The following is a 19,842-nucleotide window of genomic DNA, read 5'->3' as shown; positions in this document are numbered from 1 at the left end:
ATGGTGCCATCCTGTGATTTCCTTTGCCACCTTTTAACTTTTAGTGAAATTGCCTTCCTTTTCCTGTAAGCATAGTTCCTGTTGTCCCAGAATTAAATGTGTCATGATAGTGAGTGCCTATTGGTAAGTTGCAGAATGCTCAGGTGTTGAGGCCAAGGTAACAGTGATCAGCTTAGACACTAGAAATAATTGATGGAAATTGCACTTGAAGTCTACTGACTTTTCTAGAACATGTCTAAATGCTGAGCCTAAAAATTGCCTCTTGCTTGTATAGACTGGCAATGGCCCTTTCTTTGTCAGAAAGTAATCATGAACACTTTTCTCCAGTGTGTTCTTTCACTTCAGTAAGGAAGAAGCCCTCGCCCAGGAATGGATGACTGAACTTTTCTTTATTGCCGGCCAAGGCAATTTGCACAGCAGTCAGAACAGCCAGATAGGACTGAGGATAATTACCTAAACATGACCCTCATTTCGTGATTGTATTACTAATTGCCACCATTCTTGACTCTGCCATTAGATAAGGAGGAAGGGTGCCCTATCAGATTTTTAGTGTCGAATGTCTGATTTCGCAGGAGGTATTCAAGCCATCATCACTCTAAATCGGTGTGGATTTGGGATACACTGCTTAATAGGTTAAAACTGTTTTCAGAAAGGCTTTTGTTATTTATAAAGATCTTCTGGGCACTTCAGATAATTTGTGTGGTATCTTCCAACTCTTCAGATTCCAATAGTGAGCTTTCTGGAAACACTTGAATACTGTGTGTAAACACCCAAGATCTGTTTTGTTTGCCACTTGTATTTCCTAAGACAGGAATCTTCAACCATCACAATAAATATTTTCAGTAGCACTTCAGTTTGTTTACATGTAATATGTGAATGCAGAAGGCTGTCTTCAGCTATCAGCCACCAGAGACTTCTGAGGGTGGGGAAGCAGGGCAAAGAATTTCATTACCAGCCAGGGTGCTGGTTGTAACGTATCTATAGCAGCTTTAGCTAGGAAGTTGCTGATGGTAAAGTTTTCTTACCAAGCACTCTTGACTGGAGTCCCACCTGAAGACAGCATTTCATACTATCCCACCCCTGACAGCTCTCCTGCCACCACTGCTGTCATACAAGAATGGGGAATGGAAGGTCTGCAAAGGAAAAAAAGTACTATAAAGGGATTTCCTCTGTGCAGTTTAAATGCAAAGAGGTGATAAATAGCTGTACTCTTACAGAACTCTCCTGAAAATGTGATTACACCAGTAAGAGTCAGTAAGCAAGTACAAAAAACTTGCCTAACAGGTGAAGAATATTCCCTTCTGCTTTTGCAAAGCAGTCAGCCGAATGTAGAAAGGAGCGTGGGGTAAGCAAGCACAAGCTGGATGGAAGAATGCAGCCCTTGTTAACACTGTGATATATCTGCTGGCCTGAAGGCATTAACGGCTTCCACGGAGCTGTCAGGCAACAGCTCCTTCACCCACGCAGCAGCGACCAGTGAAAGATGTGTAAAGCCTTGGTATACCTTTTTGTTCCTTGGAAATGTCAAAAGTAGAAGTCTTGTTCTTATTTTGTTTTGTTTCACACTCTTCTGCTCACCTGCCTGAATTTAGCTGCTAGGAAGATTTACCTTAGCAACTGTCTCAAAGTACTTGCTACCTCAGCTGAAAGCATTCAATCACCAGATAGCCACTGGCTTTGGTGGGGTTTAGCTGCAGTGTTGCTTCTACCAGAGGCATTCAGATCAATATTTGAATTCACAAATAATGGCTTTCTTCCAGCTTGCTGACAATGTAGGTGTTATTATTTCTGAGGGGGAAAAAATCATTACACAAAAACATCCTTGATGGAAGGACAGAAGGCAATGTCCACGAGTCAGCATCAGGCAGGTGCGTTAGCTGGGAGGTTCGGCATGAACTGGAGCTGAGCAGGGTTCTAGTGGCTGTTGAGCTGGTAAGGGTATGTTTGGAAAATACGCTGCTGAGGCCAGCACGAATGCTCAGTGCATGAGGGGCTGCGGACTGCATTCAGTAATAACTCGGTTGGTGTAGGTGAGGAAATGATAATGCAAGCTCTGGAGGAAACTGAAGGGGCTTGTCAAAGCCAAACCAGACAAAATGTTGCCATGGTTATTGAGTCACCCAAATAAAGAGACGGCAGCTCACTCTGAAGCACAAAGGCTGAGGATAGCTTTGTGGTCCCTCACGAGGGCTGTGGGTAGAGATGAACATTCAGATCTGTTGCCTGCTGTCATTAGGGAATGCAAATCGGAGCAGGCAAATGAAAGCAGACGGGTGACAAGGTGCCTCAGGAACCACTTTTCCTGGTTGATGCCTAAGAAGTTCAGACTGATTACCTGTTCTGTATAACATGTAGGCTGACTGATTTTATTGATCCTCCATTATCTTTCAATACTGTTTGCTTCATCAGTTCAGGCAGCCCTGGTGCAAAGTCGCAAGCCTGTAAATAAGCCTCAATGGTCAATGTAGACCTGTCTTCATGGTGAATAATCTGCAGTTCAGTTTGTAGCAATAGACAGACAGGTAGACTCCATCTCATTATGTTTAAGGAAAAATCAAATGGATTATTACACAGTATAAAAAGGGGAGGGGATATTTATTATATTTAAAATATTTCTCCCATATTTTGAATAATAAGCTTCAGTACTATCATATTCTAAGGAAATCATTTTTCTATCTAAGAAAATTATTTTTCTATGTGTTAGTCTTACAGATGTGTTTTTAAAAGAAATTCTTACTCTACTCAAATGAATTTGGAGTTTTGTGAGGAAGAGAGGAAAAAATAACAAAACAACAACAGAAAAATAAACAAAAAAAAGAAAGGAAGAAAGACAAAAGTGGAAAGAAAACCAGTACAAGGACATTGAATGTATCTAGCTGTCAGGGGAAATTTGTACCTGTGAAGATGAGGACCCAGCTTGAAGAATTTAGTAGCAAGGGCAGCAAAGGCAAAGTAAGCCACATTAAAACAGAGATGCAGTCTCTGGTGGGTCGTTTGAATTTCATCTGCAGAGTAATTTTCATGCCATTTAGCCATAGCCACAGCAGGAACACAGAGGACTAAACACATTAAAATGACAAAGTAATACAAGAAAGGATTTGAGCTTGTGGTCACTATAATGTGGTAGGTGGAGTCAGTGCTGCATCAAGGATTTTGAGTGTTTGCAGAAAAATATGGTGTGCAACAGGAGAAAGGTCTATAGCATGTTCATTTCAGTGTTCGTGGTACATTAAGAATCCATCAGGTACCAAGAAGAGACGATTTCTGTCTCAAAAAGAACCCCAAACCTAACCAAAACAACCACAAAACCTCCCAGGCTGATAACAAGTTTTGCAGTTGACCTTTAGAATAATGGCTCATTTTCCCCCCCAGACCCTTAGAGGAAATAGGGAATATTTTAATACCCATTTATGTGCTGCAAGATCTTTTATCAACTGATTACTGGATTTAGGGCCTCACAAGAAGTGTTTGGATTGAAAGAGTTCATGAATTCTAAACTGCTATCCTTAACCACAAGCTATGGTAGGATGCTCCCCCTGAAGCTGGGAGAATGCCTTTCAGTGCTTCAAGCTTCTGAAGTTCAGGTAACCAGTGCACACAGGCACTCCACAGACATGTCTCAGTGCCTGTGCTCCTGGTGGAGAATGCACATTTCAGTTCTGAACAAGAAAATGTAGCTTTAAACCCCTGAGGGAAGATGGATTATCTTACTGGCACAAGCATGCTATGGACATTCGTCTTCAGGTCTGGTAAGATACACTAAGTAGGACTAAGAGGAAAGCTGAAGATTCTCAGGTGTTTTCAAAAAATGTTCCAGACAGTGGAAAATAAAAGAATTCAGGGAGTTTCAAAACATTTTTAGCTTCAATAAGCTATCTTGGAGCAGTAGAATACACTGAGTGTAAAGGCAATGGAACGAAAGCATCTGGTCCTTTAAGATATCCATAAACAAGAGCACACAGAGACAAAGCTGCATGACACACAGGAGGGAGGTAGTGATGACCACAAACCTGGTTGGTAGCACTAGTTGGTAAGGACATGCAGTGTGAGAAAGGTTGTTTTTCAGGTGTGAGGTTAAGGAAAGGGAGGCAGACAAACACAAAGGGATGCACGACTCCATCGGTGTTAACCAAATCAACAACCAGGTGCAAACCTTATTAGCAACACTGGTCAATGAGGTAGTAAAAAACTGCAGCAACCCAGGACTTGCAACTGATGAGTATGTGAACTTGAGGGTTTATTTTTTCAGGCAGTCATACCATGAACTAACAGTATTTTTTTCTTGGACTGGTTCTTGGAAATCAAATTCTGGTTTACACAGACTGAAACAGCTTTTATCTTGCCTCAGTAGTTAGTGAATATAATTCAGAAACAAAACAAAAAATTCAGAAATGTATGGAGCTGAAGTGTAGAAAGTATTACAGTTACCTCTTTGAACCTTATGTATGTTGTAGGCTGAACTTGACATGCTATAATCTACACAAAGCCAATGTTTGCTCAAAAACATATAACCTAAGGGAAATCCAGGTGTGGTTTATGTACTGCAAGCAAAAGAGAGATGCAGCTAAATCCTTTATAATGTTTTTCTCATGACTAGTTATGATCACTACTATAAATGAAGACCTTCTGAATGTATCAACAAGCAATTTTTTTTTTCCTGATAAAAGAATCAGTTTATTATCATACCAGTTACATTAAAAAATCATGACGCAAGCACTGATATAAAAAGATATGTGGTGAATAATGTCAGGCACAATGAAACAGAAAGGTACTTTTTCCCAAACAGGGTATACACACATGGCTATCACTTGATACAATGAGCTAAGCAGTATCCCAGCTTCTGAATCATTGAAATGTATCCATCACCTTTGTGATGCATTCAGGTTTCAGAGGAGTAATCAAAACCAGCTTTGATTTATCTTAACTGATTCTCAGTAACCTTGTGTAAGCATGTTTATGTCATGTAAATGTAGCAAGCAATTATACTTGTGCCTCCCAGACATGCGCACATAAGAAAGACGCTCAGTTTTCCCCTACTTCTAAACTGTGGACTCTCTGTAGCTATCCAGCTGACTACAGCCAAGTGCCTTCTGGGAGAATTAGCACTTCAAATGCCATTGTATGGTTACTTTGAGAAGCTGACTGCAATTAGAAACCCAAAGTGTTTAAAGAGAAATTCATATGTAAGATGCTTCCTTTTGACATTTGTGAGTGGCCTAGGTACGATACAACAAGTAACCACTAAATGTAGTTACTGGTGGATACTTGGCAGGTATAGAACCAGTTGCCAGTCTGAGCCAGACTTCTTGGCCATAATTTAACTCTAATAAAGCATTTCCAGTAATGACTCTGTCAGTGTACTTATTGTTATTAATATTTTCAGCCTGAAAAGTGAGTTTGTCTATTCCATCAATGACCAGGTAGCCAGAGGCACGGGGACTGAATGATTCAATGGTGTATTCAAAAACATAGACACCCAGATATGGAACATGGAACTTTCCGGTTGCTGGGGCAAATGAAGCTCCGTAGTTGACATCCAGATTGTTAAATCTGATGGGTCCTGGAGTTGTCATTCCATAGGTATGAGAGGCAAAAAAAGCCACCATAGGTGCATATCTGTATGATCCTTTAGAAAAATCTGTACAGGGACAAAGGAAAATGTCAAGTGATATTGCATTGTAGAATGGCAGCTCAGAGCAGGCAGAAGATCAGAAGCAGGCTTTCTGAAGACACACAGCCCAGCAGCTTCAGCAGCTGAAACAGCACTCCTGTGCCATCTCAGAGAAAGTTGTTGTCTTCACAGCACTGGGTATAAACCCAGAAACAGCAAGGGAAATTTGTCCCTGTCTACAATATGGTATCATTAGGCTTGCTTTTTTTGTTCTTCTCCATCCTCCACTCTCCCCTCAAAAGTTTTTCCCACTCCAGGCTTTCTGCCATTGTTCATATGGCTGTGCTGAAGCCAAGAATGTTCTCCACAAATCTTAGAGAAGCATTGAAGAGGCTTAGCACTCCCAATGTTAAATAATAGAATAAAAGTATACGTTTTTCTCTTCAAGCTGAGCCTGCACATTATGATTCCCTGCCACTGTGCAAATTACTTTATTTGCTATTCATATGCTGCTATGAGTGAGAAGTCAAACGGCTGCTGAGAGCAGCATAAAATTCACATCCCATGTAGCCTGGATGCAAAATATTTATTTGTTTTATGGACTGAATCAGCACAGTTTGGACTTTTGTTTCCAAAATAATTTTTCACGGCCCTAATGGTTTGCTGGTGAAAATGAGAGGCATGACTAAAAAGACTCCTTGAGGACACAGTCCCACAAGTCATAGTAGCTGCTCATATGTATGGAGTATTTATGGCCAAGCCGAAGTTAGTATTCCCCACTGATGTGATTTTTACCTCCCTCTTTGAATTCTCCATCATCTTCAAATATACCTGCTGCTCAGCCTCCTACTTTGCACAATTCAGTAGGGAGCTTTCCAGCTGTTACTGCTGCTCCCAGCTCAATTTCATCCCAGCATCTGGTCATACTAAAGAAAGAGATCATGAGCCACAGATGAGGATTGATGTCTTCAGCACCAAAACATGGGGTGCTGCTAGTTGAGTTTGCACCCATAAAATGAAATGTGTGACCTTTGACCAACAAATGCTCTTAAATTAGGCCCTGTGGCAGAGGCCCATACTGCTGGTTATTGCACTACTAAATCCTTTACTTACCAACACTCAGAGAAGTGTCGCTCACCAGCTTGGTGCTGCAGTTGACTCCTCCAAAGGGGTGGCGACAAGCACAAACAAAACTCTGTCTGTCGTTGATACAGGTTCCTCCATTCTGGCATGGGGAACTGATGCAAGAGGAATATTGCCCTGTGACAGAGAGAGGAAAACCAACAACCTTGTTCACAATGCCATTACAGTGACACTCCCCAAGTGACTATCAGTTCCAAAAGCCAGTGGAATCTTGCTGAGGTTGTGTGTGGAGGTCAACTTTAGATCTCTTCCAGCCTTGTTCAGACTCTTCACTAGAGTAGCCTCCCTCTTCACCTGAGCACAGCACAACCTCAGACAGACCCTCCAAGGTATTCAGAATTACCTATGAATGCTGAGCTCTTGTCTCAGAGCATCTCACTGATGAGGACCATCCAAACATTGGGATATCTGAACATCTAGGACTGCACACTCCAAGAGACTCCTGTCAACAAACACCAACCCTGCTCTTCTCTGCTCTCCTCCTTAGTATAATGGCCTCCCTGCAATGTGAGTTTAAAGCCAGTAAAGTGTGGCTACAACCAAGCATTAGGAAGTTCTCCTTCTGCTGCTCCCTACACAAGTCTTTCCATAATAATCTAAGGCAAGATAGGTGGCCCTCAGGACAGATTCAACCTGGAGAACACAGGGAGATAGGAGGCTGAGAACCTACCCCTCCTTGCCATAGCATGACACAGAGACCTGACCACTCAACACCAGCTGCTCACTTCCCTCTTCCAGTTGATCATGGTGACAGTACACTTTTTGTGCTGAGCCACATATAGCTGGCTCAGCCTCCTTCTCTCCTTCTTATATGCTAGCCCTCAGACACTATAGGAAGCCAAGACACAAGCTCCAAGCTGAGAGACTTGGAGCTGATGATACTGCAGGAGGCCTTCAGAGAGAAATGGCAAAGACTGGAACAGACAATAGTGACATATCCACCATTATTTGCTTTTTTTTTGGCAAGACAAAAGGAGTAGTCCTGTTCCTGATGGCTCATGCAAATCTGTGCCTTAGTTTGGTTCCACTAGCTGAGGCTGACCTTTTCAGACAGAGCCACTTTATCCTTGGGTGTAGCAAAACACAGATTTTGTACTGCTAGTGTACAGGTTGAACTTTCTGGTCTATGACATTACTCACCTCGATGTGTCACAATCATTGCAGGAGAGTCTGGCTGCTGGTGAGAAAAGATCTTACATGTTATCCAAACCATTTTCATTACTTCTTCATGCCTGCAAATAATTCAGTTCCAGAATGCCTACCAAGATTGTTGCAAATTTTTCTACCACAAGCAACACAACTTATACCAAAGGGGTAGTCATGCAGAGCATCCTCACTGAGGATGTCCTTGGGTCTCTTCCTGACCATGTGTAAGCTGGCCAGATCACACCCAGCCAATAAGGAGAAATCTATCAATCCAGCACTGCTCAGGTCTGAGACGGCAATTACTGAATTTGTGTAATGTATGGTCATAGCAGTTGGAAGGGGAAGAACAGCACACCAAGAACTGCCATGAAAAATTCTCAACACAAAGTGTTCCCAAGCCATACATTTTTCCTTCTCTTGCTGTGGTCAAACAGGAGTCAGTTGCTTCAGAAAACGACAATTTGCTTCACCAGGAATTGCCAGCAGAGCTCTGGAGAGAGAACTTTACAGTCCTTTCACAGTAAACCTAGATTGGCAAGTGGGAGCTTTCCAGGAAAGGGTCTATTTCTTTCCAGGGAAATGTTGAACTGGATCTTCACAGAGTTACTTCAGTAATTCCCACAGTTATCTGCAGATTCCTATCCAGCCATTTCATTAAGACAAACTATTTCCATGAGAAATTGCAGTTCAGTAAGCAGAATGCTAAAGCACATTGCATGGATTGGATTTGCACCAACAGAGCACAGAGACTTCAAAACACAGCAGTAATTCTTTTCACAGACAATAGAATCATAGAATCATAGAATAATAGAATCATAGAATCACAGAATCAACCAGGTTGGAAGAGACCTCCAAGATCATCCAGTCCAACCTAGCACCTAGCCCTAACCAGTCAACCAGACCATGGAACTAAGTGCCTCATCCAGTCTTTTCTTGAAGACCCCCAGGGACGGTGACTCCACCACCTCCCTGGGCAGCCCATTCCAATGCCAATCACTCTCTCTGGGAAGAACTTCCTCCCAATATCCATCCTAGACCTCCTCCGGCACAACTTGAGACTGTGCCCCCTAGTTCTCTTGCTGGTTGCCTGGGAGAAGAGATCAACTCCATCTGGCTACAACCTCCCTTCAGGTAGTTGTAGACAGCAATGAGGTCTGCCCTGAGCCTCCTCTGCAGCAGGCTGCACACTCCCAGCTCCCTCAGCCTCTCCTCACAGGACTGTGCTCCAGGCCCCTCACCAGCTTCATCACCGTTCTCCGGACACCTTCCAGTATCTCAACATTTCTCTTGAGTTGAGAAGCCCAGAACTGGACACAGTACTCAAGGTGTGGCCTGACCAGTGCTGAGCACAGGGAAAGAATAGCCTCCCTTGACCTGCTGGCCACACTGTTTCTGATACAGGCCAGGATGACATTGGCTCTGCTGCCCACCTGAGCACACTGCTGGCTCATGTTCAGCTACTATCTAGCAGCACTCCAGGTCCCTTTGTGCCTGGCTGCTCTCCAGCCACACTGTCCCCAGCTTGCAGTGCTGCTTGGGGTTGTTGTGGCCAAAGTGTAGAACCCTGCAATTAGCTTTGTAAACTTCTATCCCATTGGCCTCTGCCCAACCATCCAGCCTGGCCAGGTCCCTCTGCAGGGCTCTCCTACCCTCCAACAGATCAACACCTGCCCCTAGCTTGGTGTCATCTGCAAACCTACTAATTCTGGACTCAATCCACTGGTCCAGATCATCAGTAAAGACACAGAACAGGACTTGGGCCCAGCACTGATCCTTGAGGCATACCACTAATGACAGCTGACAACTGGATGTGGCACCATTCACCACCACTCTCTAGGCCTGGCCCTCCAGCCAGTTCCTGATCCATATCAAAGTGAATCTGTCCAAGCCATGAGCTGCCAGCTGTACCAGGAGCTTGTTGTGGCAAACAGTGTCAAAGGCTTTGCTGAAGTCCAGGTAGATTCCATCCACAGCCTGCCCCACATTCACCAGGCAGATAACCTGATCATAAAAGGAGATCAGGTTGGTGAGGCAGGACCTGCCCTTCCTAAACCCACGCTGGCTGGGCCTGATCCCTTGGCCATCCTGTAGGTGCTGTGTGATGGCGCTTAAGGTGACCTGTTCCATGCCCTTGCCTGGCACTGAGGTCAGGCTGACAGGTTTGTCATTTCCCAGTTCCTCCCTCTGGCCTTCTTGTGGATTGGGCATCACTTTGGCAGCTTCCAATCTCCGAGGACCTCTCCAGTGAGCCAGGACTGTTGATGGAGAGTGGCTGGGCCAGCTCATCTGCCAGCTCTCTCAGCACCCTAGGATAGATCCCATCTGGTCCTACAGACTTGTGAGGATCCAAGTGGCTCAGCAGGTCCTTTACTGCTTTCTCCTGGATTGCAGGGGGACTATACTGGTCCCTGTCTCCATCTGCCAGCTCAAGAGGCCAGTTCTCCTGGAGACTACCTGTCCCACCATTGAAGATTGAGGCAAAGAAGGTGTTAAGCACCTCTGCCTTTTCCTCATCCTTTGTTACTAAATTCCTCTGTCCATCTAATAAGGAGTGGAGGTTGTCCTTGTCCCTTCTCTTGCCATTCATATGCTTAGAGAATCAAGTTTTATTCTCCTTACCAGCAGTGGCAGCCTAAGCTCTAAATGGGCTTTTGCCTCTCTCATTTTTTATCTACAACACCTAGCAACATCCTTGAACTCTTCCTGGGATACCTCCCCTTTTTTCCAAAGGTGATACACCCTCTTTCTTTTCTTTAATCCCTTCAGGAGCTCCTTCCCATCCAGTCTGGCTGTCTCCCTTGTCAGCTCATCTTCCAGCACAATGGCACACCCTGTTCCTGCGCCTTCAGGAGTTCTTTCTTGAAGTAGGTCCTACCTTCGTGGACTCATTTGGAAGTCCACCAACGTGGAGGTTCTGTTGATGCCCCTCCTGGTTTCACTCTATAATTTCATGGTCACTGGACTCCAGGCAACCTCTGACCACCACACCTCCCACCAGCCCCTCTCTATTTGTGAACAGCAGGTCAAGCAGGGCTGCACACCTTGTAGGCTCATGTAACAGCTGAGATAAGAAGTTGTACTCCATATGCTCTAGGAATCTTCTAGACTGCCTCTTCTCTGCAGTGTCAAAGTCCCAGCAGGTGTCTGGCAGGTTAAAGTCTCCCCCAAGAACAAGGGCAAGTGGTCTTGAGGCAGCCTCCAGCTGCTTAAAGAATAATAAATCGACCTCTTCTTCCTGGTTGGGTGGTCTAGAACAGACTCCAAGCAGGATGGCAGCCTTGTTGGCCTTCCCCTTAACTCTCACCCATAGGGACTCAACCTGATCATCCTTAATCTCTACCTCTGTGACATCCAGAGCATCCCTAATGTATAGGGCCACTCCTCCACCCCTTCTCCCTCGCCTGTCTCTCCTGAAGAGTCTGTAGCCATTGATTATAGCACTCCAGTTGCGTGACTCATCCCACCACCTTTCTGTGATGGTGACAACATCGTAGTTTGCCTCTTGTACCAAGGCTTCCAGCTCCTCTTGTTTCTTACCCATACTGCATGCACTGGTGTATATACACTTCAGCTGGGCTGCTGGCTTTACCCCTGTCCCTGGCCTACCACCCTCAGCCTCCTTCGGTTTGTCTCTAGTGCTGCTGTGTTTAACCCCCTCCCCCTTCCAGCCCAGTTTAAAGCCCTTTCAGCAAGCCCAGCCAGCTCATGTGCCAGGATCTTTCTCCCCCTCTGAGTTGGTTGTACCCCATCTGTTGCTAGCAGACCCGGGGCCATATAAAGTTCCCCAAGATCAAAGAATCCAAAATGTTGTTGGTGGCACCAGCCCCTCAGCCACTTGTTAACCAGGTATGATTTCCTATTCCTCCCTGCATTCCAATCTGTGACTAAGGGTGTAGATGAAAAGATTACCTGTGCTCCTGCTCCCTCAATTGCTTTTCCCTGTGCCTTGAAGTCCCTTTCGATTGCTTTTAGACCTCTGATATCAACCTCATCATTTCCTGCTGTGACGAATAGCAATAGGAGGGCTGCACTACAGTAGGCAGCCTTCTGGTAACATCCCTGACCCGGGCCTCAGGGAGGCAGTAGACTTCCCCGTGGGAGGGGTCTGGCCAGCATATGGGCTCTCTGTTCCGTTCAGGAGGGAATCACCAATAGCAATTACCCTCCTCTTTTTCTTTTGGGTACTCGTTCTGATGCGAGGGGGCAACTGATATGCTTTAGTCAACCCCCAGATGGTGATGCTTCTGCCTCCAAAACCGCCTCACCCGCAAACTCTAGTGCCCCATATCTGTTGTTCAAGGGCAACTGAGGGGGTGAGGGAGGCTGGAAGGGTTTTCCTTTGCCCCTTCTGACAGGCACCTGTGTCCATTTTCCCTTGTTTCTTGGGTCACCATCCCATGATGCCTGCAGTAAAGAAATTTAGGACTGTCACGACTGGGGTCATGGCAGCACAGGCAGCTGGGCACAAGAAAACAGTATTTTTCATCTCATATAGTACTGTTGCTGCATGCTTAATTGTAGTTATTTATCAGTCTTATCTACTGAGCATCCACAACATTTCACTCTCATTTACCAAGCATCCACATGTTCACCAAGCATGAAAGGAAGCAGAAAATTAAGGCAAACTGCTGATTGTACTGACTTTGTCTTACTCCCAAAATAGAAAAGCTTTGTGTAAGAACACAGCAGTCTCTCTGCTAATTTGCCCCTGCTTATGAGAAGTAAAGCCAAGAAACAGGAAAAAGATCACAAAAAGAAAATGGTAATGAGATTGAGGATACCATTTTACAGTCTGTTGAGGGAGGGCTTTGCTTGCACTTAACCTTGGAGTTAAATTAAATTCAGACATAGCTTCACCTACACTAAACCCTCAGGTACAGATTTGCTTACTGGCAGCTGAGGAGCCGCATTCATCTGCTAGCACTAGGAGAAGTTGTGAAGAGGTTTAAGTCAAGATAGGATTTTCATAGTACTAGGCAAATGCCCCAGATCTCCACTGAGCAGGTCATGTCTCTGTAACTTGTATGTGATATTACAGTAGTGTGCTGCTTTTGCTGGTGTTTCTAGTGGAGAATGCAGTTGCTGTTCATACTCAGCATGGCAGGAGTGGGGAGAGCCAGTTAATGCTGAGCTTTGCTACTCTTCATCAGAGCAAGCAGACAGAAGCTCTTTTGGGAAATAGACTCTCAATGCTGTAGAAACAAATCTTTAAATAAATAATGAAGTTCTGAGTATCTACTGAGGTGTTATTTAGAAGCAAATCAAATAGTGAGGAATTTAACTGTTTCTCTATGGAAAGAAGTGACTCTAGTGGTTCAGTCTGGTAATGTATGAATAGGAAGGAACTGACCAACATTCTCACAATTTAGTTATAAGTAACTGTCAGGCTACATTTATTAATCACCTCTGTCTTAGTGCTCTCAATCTGAAAGCAACAGGAGTGATGAACATTGTCAGGAGCCTACATGCAATGAGTGTCAGAGAGCAAAGGAAGAAAGGCAAGCCCACAGTGCAGGTATCCAGGAACTCAAGGTGTCTTACTTGGAGAGGTGACAAGCACGGCATGGTAGGGTCATCACCATAACCAGGGTTAATCATAGCCCAGCATGACTGGACAGGCCTGGGAATTTGGCCTTAGCTGAAAAACAGATCCCCAGCTTACGGGCAGGGTGTGTAGTATGAGGGCTAAGTCAGGATGCCCTAGGGAGTTGAGGCTATTGGTGTGCTCAGGACGCTGACAGGGAGTTCAGGTGTAAGTGCTGGGTAGGGTGTTTGTGGTGCAGAAAAGCACAAAGGTTCAGCAGCAGTGTTCCTGGGCAAGAAGGAGAAATGCCTCAGCCCTGCCCTCCAGTTTTGCATGGGGACAGGCTGTCAAGGCTGACCTGAGCTACTTAGACTTTTGCTTCTCTGTTAAACAGAATTTTTCCAGTCTGATGATTTCAGGATCACTAAAAACCAGTGACATTTCTGCTGGGAGTCAGGAAACAGAAACAAGATACAGAAAGTGAGAATGTCCTTCTCAGACAGCTGCACTGTTTCCGATGTATAAATACAACACAGCTGGACTCTCAGATATTCATTTTGTGGCATAATGTGAAGTAAGCCAAACCACAACTAATACAAGACATGCAACAAGAGAGTACATTCACCTTGGAAAGCAGGGCAGCCTCGAGATTCTTGAGGGAAGAGGCAGGACACTAAATGGCAATGGGAAAATAGGAACCTAACTAAGCTGCCCTCAAGCTGCACCACGTGTTTCTGCAGCAGAGTGCATTGGAAAGTAGGAGCAGACATAACCACAACAATGGAATAGTTCACTGTATGTTTTTTCTTTAAAGGCTGTCATTTTCCATATGTTAGATACCTGAAGTTGTCTTAAGACCATGACTTTTTATTCACCATGGATGGCCATTACAGTTAGTACCAGCTAAAATGTTAGATATTTCATCCCTCATATACATATTACAGCCTCTAGCTGACATAAACCTTTTCTTTTGTTGCTTCCACAGTATAAGAAGTCTGCAAAACTCTATATACCTGCATATGGAACACAGTCTCTTATTGTTTCTCTTTTATTTCAAAAAATTACTAAATTCTGAACACAATAAAATTAGCAAAAACCTCAATCTGCTAGAGCAGGTTCAAATATGAAATCAATGAGAATCATAATTCACCTTCTTCTAGAATTTTATTGTCATCCTTTTGCATTGAAAAAGCTAATACAAGATCAAATATGTTGTATAATTAGTCAGTTATGCCTTTGGGTTTCTTCTAGAAACTTTAGTAAAGTCAGCACATGTCTCTGGATGGTCTCCCAGAACTTGAGAGAAAAAGCTTTCCTGGAGAAGTAAAACCTACCCAGACAAAAGATGGAGACCTGTTAGTTAGGATAAGGGTCTTACTCCTATTAACTTACAGCAGCGTAAGGCGTGACTTTGCTGGGCATGAAAGAGCACTGAGTGCAAACACTCCTTACTAATGGAAAAGTCTGCAGAGACACTGCTGTAGAAAAGTCCTGCTTCAAACCAGGGCTTGCCAACATTTGCAGAGATCTCCCCTTTCCCTAAGAGTGAGCACATAACCAATATTATCAAGGAGACTATTTGTTAAAATCCAGTATAATATATAAATAATCAAAAGGACTATATTAATGTATTAATGTGAAGTAAAAAGTGGAGCATCTTCCTGTGCTCCAGGCAGGTAGCACTACAGACATTTTCCTACAAAGTAGAAGACTTGGGAAGGACCAAAGGCATCTCTTAATTTTATTTCTGAAGTGTTGAGGAATGGCTAAGAGAGAATGGGCATGGAGAATATATGAAATTGGTGGGTCAGCAGAATGAAGAGATTGCAACATGCTGATGTGACAAAGTGACCAAGGACACTGTCCTTGGGCAAAGTGGTAAACAAGGGGAAAAAGGATGTGTTTCCTGTTGTGAAGAAGGAATACATACTTGTTTTGAAGGAAGAACTGCACAAGTGCATCCCATAGAGCTACAGATAAGCAATTGCTGACAGTGGAATACATTAGCTGCTTGCTATAAAAGAACGCTACTGCTCCAATAAAGTTATCACCTGCTTATAATCCATATTGGAATATTGGATGCGGTGTCCATTTCTTTCCTTCTCCCAACACTGAAGAAGGGGTTTGAATCTACATTCAGTGTAGTGGCAGGAACAGGCAGAAAACAAAAATCACAGAATCACAGAATGTTAGGGTTTCTTAGTGCACCCCAGGATGCCATTGACCGTCTCAGCCACAGGGGCACATTGCTGAAATGACTGAAAAGGAATTGTAATGTTTAATATTAAAAAAGGGGCATTTTTCATATAAAAATATCCAAATGTCTTTATAGTCAGTATCTGACAAATCTTGGTGCATTTTAAAGTGTGACTTTTTGTTGGATTACCTGTGTACTGTATCATCTTTACCTGAAAAGACAACCAAGAACTGAAATCTTTCAGTGGGGATGACTTCAGCAGAAGCTGAGCTGCTCATGGACTACTGGGGCTTTAAAAAGCAGCCTTTCCATTGATTATTGCAAAACGCTGTGCCCAGGACAGGAGAGGATGAAGGAGGGAAAGGGTGAAAGGAGGAAAGAGGCGTGGAAGGGAAGAGGGAGAAGTAGATTGCACATGATCTTAGCACATGAGCCAGAGTAGCAGTTCTTACTACATCTGCTTTAAAGTGTATTGGTCTGGCTGAGCTAGAGTTAATTCTCCTCAGAACATCTTTCTAGTGCTGTGTTTTTCAGTGCTGTAGCTGGGTTTGGCACCAGGGCTGTAGTCCTCCAATGTTTCCCCACCCCAAGAGTACCTGAAGGCAAGAACTTGTGAGGCGACACAGCCAGGCCAGCTGAGCTAATCTGACAAAAGGGGTACTCCACAGTACAGAACAGCACAAGTCTGAAGTTGTGCTGGAGGAGATCTAGGCTGGATGTTAGGAGGAAGTTCTTGACAGAGATAGAGATTGGCATTGGAATGGGCTGCCCAGGGAGGTGGTGGAGGCACCGTTGCTGGAGGTGTTCAAGAAAAGACTGCATGGGGCACTTAGTGTCATGGTCTGGTTGATTGGACAGAGCTGTGTGATAGGTTGGACTGGATGATCTTGGAGGTCTCTTCCAATCTGGTTGATTCTATGATTCCATACCATATGATGTCAGCTGAGCTAAGTAAAAAGCTAAGTGAAAGAAATCTGAGGACATCCGTTGCTGTGTCTGCCCTCTGGAGCAGCTGCTACACATAGAGTCCTGCTTCAGCAGAGCCCTGATTCCCTGGAGTAACCACACACTGCCTGCTGATGGGCAGCAGACAGTAATAGTTCTGCTCTAGCCTCCGCAACCGGCCTTGGGTTGTGCTTTGTATTATCGAATTGCTTCTCTCTTATTGTGGGCTTTTGGTTATATTTTACTTGTCCCCTGTCAATCTGAGAAGGGGAGAGATAGAGCAGCTTTGGTGGGCATCTGGCCCCCAGCCAGGGCCAAAGCACCACAAATAGGGACCAAACATTCACAAGTTTTAGAATAATTGCAGAGAAGATTTAGGTAGGGGTCTTCTAAAGCATCTGAACAGCTGTCATTTAGGAACCCATCTCATCTTAGTACGAACCAGTCTCCTCTCCTGAGGATTTCCAGTCCTTTAACTGCTGCTAGGTTTTCCTAGAAATTATTTTTGCACAAAACATTCACCTGTGCTACTGATTTTCACTCAAAACTGATGCCAAAAGTTGTAACTCAGAGTCTGTATTTCTATGAACTCCTCCCTATGTGTTTCTGTCACATGATGATTTTTGCATTTAAGTTCAGAAGGTCATGGCAGCTCCTACCCAGCTGAACCATTCTCCAGACTTGAGTCAAACCTACTTAATTGACTGGGCTTCTGATTCTGCAAGAGCACACTGATGTAATTGTAACTGCACTACTGATCTCAATGAAGTGATGAAGGACCTGGCACAAGCCTCATTACCCTCATTTGGTGTTTTCAATTGCTTCAACATTTTCATACTTTTAATTGCTGCTGACACTGATGCAACTCTAGATTCCTCTCAGCTTGCACAGGGTTTTTACTGAAATTGCTACCCGAGGCACAAAATTCTTGTAGTTCTCATTGTGTCTAAACTGGCAGTTACATTTGAAATGCCAGGTTCTCAGCCAAGTGTATGCCTGCACAGATATGTTAACCTGATCAGATGTGATTTCATTAAGGAAAATTAAATGGAGCTTCTAGATGCCTTAATGCAGTCCCCTCATAAGAGAAATAAATCCTTTTGCAAGCAAGAGACTAGACTAAACTGAAGTTCTCATCTGAAACACTCATTATGGCAGCCTTTGGACTTCTCACCCACTCTCAGCCAAGTTCTGCCACTGCATGGTTACAAAAGCCTTTATCACAAACCCTCTAATTTTGAGCAGCAGAAGATGCATTACCTGGATCTATGGCATTATCCGTGTTTCTCTGACTTCGGCTTGCCAGGCTCAGGGTAACATTTGCTGCTCCTTTCTTCACTGGGGCTGTTTTTTTCACATCTGGTTTCACTGGCTTCTGAGGTTTGGTGATGTTATTCATTGCATTTGCTACTGTTACATCGACATACTGGGTTAAATTGGTCAAGATAGTTCCTGCTTTTATTTCAAACACAGATTCAACGAGGTCTTTGAGGCCTGTCTGCAGCAGGGGGATATCTGGATGAAGAAGTTTAATCAGCACAGGTAGACTGGCATTTACTTTTTGGATGCTGCTATTGGCATCCTGACACAGCCCCCAGGCCTCATAGGCAGTCTTGTTCAGAAGCAGAATGCTGTTTGAGAAGTGGATTGATTTGGCTTCCACGGCCTTGATCCTGGAGCTCAGGGACTGGAGCTGAAGGGAGATCACTTGCTCTTTTCCTGCCAAGGCAGCTTTGTTTTTTTTCAATGAGACAAAATTATTTGCCAAAAACTTGGAAATTTTTGACTCCACATTCAGAAGGCGAACCTCATGGTCCTTTGATTCCTCCACTGACTCAAATAGTTTTTCTTCCAGCCGGCTGATATCTTGTTGTTGATTGACTACTTTTGATGATGTATCATTTAAAATAGAGAAAACTCTTCTGAAATTGTGGAGGATATTTTTGTCAGACTTCTCGTATGGAAAGTCAAAAAGTGATGGCATTACCTGCGAAGTGGATTCATGCTTCTGGCCAACAAGCAGTGTCTGGAGGGATTCATTCAGCTGCAGGAGGCCATCCAGTTTCTCAGCTCTGCCACAGCAGACTTCAGTCTCATTTCTCAGAGCACGTAGAGTATCTCTCAGTACATAGTTATCTTGAAGAGAATCAATAGCACTGTTTATTACTGTCATGGCCTTGTTTAATCCATCCTCTATTTCCATTGAGCATTCATTAACACGACTCTCAAACAGTTCCTGATAAGCCTGAGACTCATTTTTAAGTCCTTCCTGAGATTTGGAAAGCTCCTTAATTGTGGAACTCATTTTGTTGATGACAGTAGTGAGGTTTTGAAGCTGCTCCCCGATTTCTTCAGCTTGGATTTGTTGTTCATACTGTGATGTCAGACTGAAAGGTACCCCTTGTTCAATCAAGGGTTGCAGGATTTCCATATCATAGCACAAATCATTAATTTGCTCGGTCATTTTGTCCACCTTACTGTCCAAAGGCAGGACCAGGTCAGCAAGACTTTTGTTTAGGACAAGCATGTTCTCCTGGGCTGCTGCCAACTGCATTTGGAAATCTCTTCTGCTCTCTGACAACATGTCATTGCAAACGCCCAGCAGAGAGTCTTTTTGAACTTCCAGTGCAACACTGAGATTGCTGATCTTGCTGTCTTGGACTCTTAAGTCATCATAAATCTGCAGCACCATCATACCCTGTTTCTTGACTTTCTCATGCAGTGTGGTCATGTACTCTGTAACATTCTGCTCTGTGACTTTATCTGCTGCAGGGATGTTTTGACTTGAAGACTGTTCAGCTGACAGCAGCTGTGTGTGAGCATCTTTCATTTTGCTAAGAGTCCTATTTAGAGATTCATAATAAATGACACTTCTTGACTGTTGATGCTCCAGGTTATCTTCCAAAGATTTCTGCTTTTCCTGCAAAGCTTTCATAGGCTTGTCACAAGTAAGGGTCATTTCCTCTTTCATCTGCACCATATGACTCTTTAGCTCCAGAATGTCAAGCTTTGTTGGTCCACTGTCTTTCTCCAGAGCAATCTTTTGCTGTGTTTCATTCAGAATCTTCATCAATTCTTTTGTATTTTCAAGATCATCTGACAAACTAGACACAGTTTTGAAAATCTGAGCTGTGGTCTCTTGCATTGTGCCTTGAAATATTTTGAAGTGTTCTCTGACAATGTCTTTGACTAATTCATTAATGCTATGGGATTTGAGACCTTTGGGGGAAAGAAGAAAAATTAAAACAATCAGACCAACTGGGTTAGCAATATCTG

General features: G+C 43.8%; 1 protein-coding gene across 1 annotated transcript in view; it reads right to left on the bottom strand.

The window, feature by feature from the left end:
- Positions 1-4,220: 4,220 nt before the first annotated feature.
- The window catches only part of MMRN1 (multimerin 1), a 71,659-nt gene continuing 56,037 nt past the window's right edge, over positions 4,221-19,842 (bottom strand). Inside the window, exons 6-8 of the mRNA XM_064149358.1 lie at positions 17,827-19,785; positions 6,725-6,871; positions 4,221-5,638 (exon numbers count right to left, since the gene is read on the bottom strand). Coding sequence (XP_064005428.1) covers positions 5,217-5,638; positions 6,725-6,871; positions 17,827-19,785 — 2,528 coding nt within the window. The 3' untranslated portion in view covers positions 4,221-5,216. The remainder of the gene's footprint in view (positions 5,639-6,724; positions 6,872-17,826; positions 19,786-19,842) is intronic.

This window comes from Pogoniulus pusillus, chromosome 9 (genome assembly GCF_015220805.1).
Source record: "Pogoniulus pusillus isolate bPogPus1 chromosome 9, bPogPus1.pri, whole genome shotgun sequence".
NCBI lineage: Eukaryota > Metazoa > Chordata > Aves > Piciformes > Lybiidae > Pogoniulus > Pogoniulus pusillus.
Note: the sequence above shows the minus strand (reverse complement) of the source record. Positions and strands in the feature narration are given on the sequence as shown.